At 43.2% G+C, this 6446-nt stretch overlaps 3 protein-coding genes across 3 annotated transcripts; all 3 read left to right on the top strand.

The window, feature by feature from the left end:
- Nucleotides 1–1752: 1752 nt before the first annotated feature.
- LOC138896026 (uncharacterized) lies at nucleotides 1753–2148 on the top strand. Its single transcript, XM_070180798.1, has one exon. It carries the CDS (start codon nucleotides 1753–1755, stop codon nucleotides 2146–2148), a length of 396 nt encoding a protein of 131 aa, XP_070036899.1.
- Nucleotides 2149–2444: 296 nt separating this feature from the next.
- LOC138896025 (uncharacterized) lies at nucleotides 2445–3173 on the top strand. The gene has a single exon (XM_070180797.1). It carries the CDS (start codon nucleotides 2445–2447, stop codon nucleotides 3171–3173), a length of 729 nt encoding a protein of 242 aa, XP_070036898.1.
- A 1278-nt stretch (nucleotides 3174–4451) lies between these two features.
- On the top strand, nucleotides 4452–4832 carry LOC138896024 (uncharacterized). The gene has a single exon (XM_070180796.1). It carries the CDS (start codon nucleotides 4452–4454, stop codon nucleotides 4830–4832), a length of 381 nt encoding a protein of 126 aa, XP_070036897.1.
- The last annotated feature ends 1614 nt before the right edge of the window (nucleotides 4833–6446 follow it).

Raw genomic sequence — 6446 nt, 5'->3', positions numbered from 1 at the left:
TCCATAAAGAGAAGTTCATATTCTTGAACTAATGTATATTATCCTAGTCTCATAAGTTACAAAATTCTAACTTGTTGAGACTTTATATTCAGTTAAGTATTGTCTTCTTTCAGTCAAGAGAGCAGAGAATCGATACACATATAATATTATAATATTTCATCACCATCGAGCTATAATTGGTGGGCAGGCCCCTATTGGGCAATCTTTGATCAGATGGTAAGTTATATACCGAGCCTACTGTGGCCGAGCGCCTATGAGAGAGCCTACAATGGACGAGATACCGAGCCTAGTATGTCCGAGCGCCTATGAGCGAGTCTACTATGGTCGAGCAGTTACACGTTTCAAGCCTTATAGGGTCAGACAACTATGTTACTTACTATACTGAGAGAGTTGAGTCAGTAACAACAGGTAAGTATATTTTCAGATCATCTTTGATTTCCAGTTACTTTTAGTTATTATATTATCAATTTAGTTTTAGCTTTCAGATATTCTATTTCCTTATATACTCGGTACATTATTTCATACTGACGTCCCTTTCCTGGGGACGCTGCATTTCATGTATGCAGGTTCGGATATACGGACGGGTAGACCTCCTCCGTAGGTGATGTCCGTGTTCAGCTTGATTGGTAAGCTCCACGTCCTTCGGAGTTGCCAAGTCTAGGGTTTTGAGTACATATTATGTATATATGTATATATATTATAGGTAGGTCGGGTCCCTGTTCTGACCACAGTACATCCATCAGTAGAGGCTTGTAGACATATTCTGTCAGTCAGTGCAGTATGTTGGGCTTGTAGGCCTTGTATAAATATTTTTGTTGGTTTGTCAGCTGTAGTAGTTATGACGACGTTGTCGTCCTAGCTTTATATTAATGTTCAGTCAGAGCTGGTTTCCATTCAATTTTATATTTTATCTTGCAATGTGGCCCTATGACCCAAGTATGACATTGTATGTTCAGAGTCCCTCAGTCTCAAGTTGGTACACTCGGTTAAGTGCGGCACCGAGTATCGGTCACGCTCCCCCGCAAGTTTGGGGCATGACAAACTTGGTATTAGAGCAGTTCTATCCTAGGGAGTCTATAAGACGTGTCTAGTAGGGTCTTGTTTAAAGATGTGTTGTGCATCACATTATATAAGCAGGGAACTACATGGCATTTAGTAGTTGGTTACCCTTCTTTCATATCTAGATCGTGCTGTAGAACCGAGTTACAGGAAATTTAAGTTAAACTTACGTGTTGGTGTTTGCATACAGAGATGGCGGTGACTAGGAAGACTACGACTAGTCAGAGGAGAGATACAACAGCAGGTGATGGGACCATCAGGGTACCCCCAGTAGATGGGGCCCAGTCTGAGGCCGAGGGTAAGACCCCTACTCAGCCATTACCGGCTCCTCCACCACTCGAGGTGATTCTTAGGGATACCGCACATCCAGTTCCCCCTCCACTTCCATCAGATCAGGACTTGAGGAGTCCGGTGCATTTGCTGATATAGTTGGTAGCTACCCAGCAACAGGCTAGGGCATCAGGTAGTGCAGGATCTTCTGAGATTTTTGGGAGTTCAAGGGTCCGAGAGTTTATTGCCTTGAGTCCCCCAGAGTTCACGGGGATAAATCAGAGGGAGGACCCGCAGGATTTCATAGATCAGCTTCATAGGATCTTTTGGGTTATACATGCCAGGGAGAAAGTGCCAGTTGAGCTAGTAGCTTTTCGACTCCGAGATATAGCCATCCTTTGGTACGAGGGATAAGAGAGGTACATGGGACGTGATACACCTCCAACTATTTTGGAGAATTTATTAGATGCCTTCCTTGACCAGTACTTATCACGGGAGATCCGACAGGCTCGAGTTGATCAGTTTCTAGCCCTCAAGCAGGGAAATATGAGCGTTCGAGAGTATAGTCTCCATTTTGACTCATTGGCTAGATATGCTCCATCCATAGTTGATACTATACGGGACAAGATCCATAGGTTTATAGTAGGGTTGACTGCAGAGTTGATCGAGGCATGTGCCACCGCTGCATTGCAGGATAGTATGGATATCTCTCGGATACAGGCATTCGCCCAGAATATAGAAAAGGGCAGGCGTCGGCAGCAGGGTACAACGAGGAGTGAGCAAGGGCAGCATAAGAGGATGAGATTTTCCAGGTATTAGGATCAGTCTCAGGGTAGTTATAGGCCCCAGTAATTTGGACGTCCACCTAGTCCTCCACCATCTCTGTTACAGGGTTACAAGTTTGACCGATATGCTTAGTCAGGACCAAGTGAGAGCTCACGGGAATTAGGTTTGTAACGACAATAAGGTTCAGGGCAGACATGGTCATTTCCGTCGCGGTGTGACATCTATGGTAGAGGACACATGGGCCAATGCCAAGCAGGTTCCGACGCTTTTATACATGTGGGCGTCCGGGGCATATGATGCAAGATTGCCCAAATAGAGATTCTGGGGATATGGCACAACCAACGAGTTTAGCAAAAAGATCATCTATGTCCGTGCATCCTTCAGGGCATGAGTCTCAGTCTTCAACTAGTAGAGGTCGAGGTAGAGGTTCTAGTTCAGGCAATAATCAGAATCGTATCTATGCTTTAGCGGGTCGACATGACCAGAAGTCTTCACCAGACGTTGTGATAGGTATATTGACCATTTTCTCTCACGATGCTTATGCCTTGATAGAACCAAGATCTACTTTATCGTATATTACCCCGTTTGTCGTGGGGAGGTTTGGTATAGTGCCTCAAATACTATGTGATCCTTCTGCGGTATCTACACAAGCCGGAGAATCGATTATTGCTAGACGGGTTTACCAAGGTTGTATGGTGACAATTTGTAGCCGTCAGAGCTCAACCGATCTAGTTGAGCTAGAAATGATAGATTTTGATGCTATCATGGGCATGGACTGGTTGGCAGCTTGCTATGCCACAGTTGATTGCCGACCAAAGGAAGCTAGATTTCATTTTTCGGGTGAGCCAATCCTTGAATGTGTAGGTAATACAATGACACCCAGAGGTAGGTTTATTTCCTATCTGAAGGTGAGGAAAATGATCGCAAAAGGGTGCATTTGTCATATTGTGCGAGTTAGAGATGCAAATGTTAAGATACCTACATTTCAGTCTATTCCAGTAGTCAGAGAGTACGCAGATGTGTTTCCAGATGACCTTCCAGGTATTCCTCCAGAGTGAGAGATTGAATTTAACATCGATTTACTTATGGGAACTCAACCAATATCCATTCCTCTGTATAGAATGGCACCTACCGAATTGAAGGAGTTGAAGGAGCAGTTAAAAGATTTGTTAGAGAAAGGTTTCATCACGCCCAATACCCCACCTTGGGGTGCACTGGTACTATTTTTGTGGAAGAAAGATGGCTCGCTGACGATGTGTATCGATTATAGGTAACTGAACAAGGTAACTATTAAGAATAAGTATCCACTTCCAAGGATCGATGACTTGTTTGATCAGTTGTAGGGGGCTAGATGCTTTTCAAAGATAGATTTGAGGTCGGGGTACCACCAGGTCAGAGTTCGGGAGAAAGATATTCCAAAAACAGCCTTCAGGACCCGATATGGCCACTTCGAGTTCCTTTTCATGTCCTTCGGGTTGACAAATGCACCCGCCGTATTTATGGACCTGATGAATAGCGTATTCCAGCCATTTTTAGATCTGTTTGTGATCATATTTATTGATGATATTCTGGTTTATTCACATTCAGAGGAGGAGCATACAGACCACCTGCGAGCAGTACTCCAACCCCTCTGTGATCATAAGTTGTATGCTAAGTTTTCTAAATGTGAGTTCTGGTTGAAGTCTGTAGCATTCTTGGGGAATATTGTATCCGATGAAGGTATAAAGGTAGACACTCAGAAGATTGAGGCCGTGAAATCCTGGCCTAGACCTACCACTCCGAAAGAGGTTCGTAGCTTTCTAGGCTTAGCAGGCTACTACCGAAGGATCGTAGAGGGTTTTTCTTACCTTTCGGCACCATGGACGAAGTTGACACAGAAAGCAACTAAGTTTCAGTGGACAGAGGCTTGCGAGTGGAGTTTTCAATAGCTTAAGAACAGGTTGACCTCAGCGCCACTTCTAACATTTCCAGAGGGTCTAAAGGGTTATGTCGTGTATTGTGATGCCTCGAGTGTCGGGTTAGGATATGTCCTGATGAAACATGGGAAAGTAGTTGCGTACGCTTCAAGGCATTTGAGGAAGCACGAGAGGAATTATCCAATCCACAATCTCGAGTTAGCTGCGGTTGTCCATGCACTTAAGATATGTCGGTATTATTTATATGGTGTTCATGTGGATGTATTTACAGATCATAAAAGCCTGCAATATATCTTCATGCAAAAGGAGTTGAATTTGCAACAGAGGTTATGGCTAGAGTTATTGAAAGATTACGACGTTAACATTCTCTACCATCCAAGGAAAGCTAATATTGTAGCTGATGCCTTAAGTCGCTGATCTATGGGTAGCTTAGCACATGTAGAGGCTAAGAAAATAGAATTAGATAGAGAGCTTCATCAATTGACTTGTTTGGGGGTTCAGTTAGTAGATTCTGACGATGGTGGAGTTGTACTCCAAAACACTGCAAAATCATCTCTCATAGCTGAAGTAAAGGAAAGGCAATACGAGGACCCAGAGTTGGTAGAAGTCAGAGAGCGAGTTCCACTGCAGAAAAAGCCTATGTTAGAGCTTAGGGAATATGGGGTTATCAGATATAGGGGTTTTCTGTGTGTCCCAGATGTAGCAAGGCTACGAGACAGGATTATGTCCGAGGCACATTATTCGTGGTTCTCTATTCATCCTGGGTCGACGAAGATGTATCATGACATTACGGATGTGTAATGGTGGAACGATATGAAGAAGAACATTGCTGGGTTTGTCGCCCAGTGTCCTAGTTTCCAGCAGGTGAAGGTGGAGCACCAGAAGCCCGGAGGGCTAATGCAGACTATAGAGATCCCGACGTGGAAATGAGAGGTGATAAATATGGACTTTGTCACGGGTTTGCCTCGTTCTCATCGTAAGTTCAATTCTATATGGGTGATAGTCGATATGTTCACGAAATCAGCCCATTTCCTACCGGTCAGATCTACATATACAACCGAAGATTATGTGAAGTTATATATTAAGGAGATAGTGTGGCTACACGAAATACCAATATCTATTATATCTGACAGTGGGTCCCAGTTTACAGCACATTTTTGGAGGTCATTTCAAAGAGGTCTAGGGACGCGGGTGAATCTTAGCACATCATTTTATCCACAGACTGATGGACAAGTCGAGCTCACAATTCAGACGCTCGAGGATATGTTACTAGTATGTGTATTGGATTTTAAAAGAAGTTGGGATGAACATCTACCTCTTATCAAGTTTGCATATAATAATAGTTACCACTCCAGTATCCAGATGGCTCCGTACGAGGCTTTGTATGGGCGTAAGTGCAGATCTCAACCATCAATGATTGGTAAACCGGCAGATAGGGTGGTTTGATGTTGGAGAATTTGGGTTACATGGTCCAGACAAGGTTTAGCATGCTGTAGAAAAAGTAAAGCTTATCCAGGAGCGACTGTTGACAGCTCAGAGTCGTCAGAAGTCATATTCTGACATGCGGTGATGAGACTTAGTATTTGGGGTTGATGACTGGATATTCTTAAAGGTGTCGCCTATGAAGAGCGTGATGAGGTTTTACAAGAAAGGCAAGCTTAGCCCACGGTATATTGGGCCTTATAGGATTATTTCAAAAGTGGGCCGAGTAGCTTATGAGTTAGTTTTTCCCTCGGAATTGGAGTCTGTCCATCCGTTGTTTCACATACTATGCTACGAAAGTGCATTGGTGATCCTACCCGTGTGGTGCCCACTGATGATGTACAGATCATGGAGGACTTATCATACGAGGATGTTCCTACTAGACCAAAAAATCTGCAAGCTACGAAATAAGGAGGTAGCCTCCGTGAAAGTTTTATGGAGAAGTAAGAACATGGAGAGATGACGTGGGAAGCAGAGGAAGAAATAAAGTCTAAATACCCCCACCTATTTAAAACTGAAGATATGGCTCGAGATGGGATACTTCAGCCCAATTCTATTCAGGCCAGTAGGTCATCAGGTGAGCTCTTATTTTTGACTTTCAGTATTTATGATTGACGGCTGTGTGAGGCCAAGTGTTGCTATTTATGGACATTCGTCATGTGTGGCATGTATATTATGTTTTCTAGCTATGTGTAGGTTGGTTTTAGTCTAGTGTACGGAGGAGACTCTAGCAAAAATTTCCAAAGTCTCTAAGAGTAAACATTCGAGGACGAATCTTTCTAAGGAGGGAATGGTGTTACACCCTATATTTTCATATGTAAAAGTACGTCGTAAGCAAACTAATGTAAGAAAAAAAATGAGATCATATTTGAAACTATATAAAGTAAGTTATCATGTTACCTCATAGGATAAAAATATTGAAGATTATGAACA

Source organism: Nicotiana tomentosiformis, chromosome 7 (assembly GCF_000390325.3).
Source record: "Nicotiana tomentosiformis chromosome 7, ASM39032v3, whole genome shotgun sequence".
In the NCBI taxonomy this organism is placed as follows: Eukaryota; Viridiplantae; Streptophyta; class Magnoliopsida; order Solanales; family Solanaceae; genus Nicotiana; species Nicotiana tomentosiformis.
The sequence above is the reverse complement of the archived record's forward strand: the minus strand, read 5'-3'. Positions and strand labels throughout refer to the sequence as shown.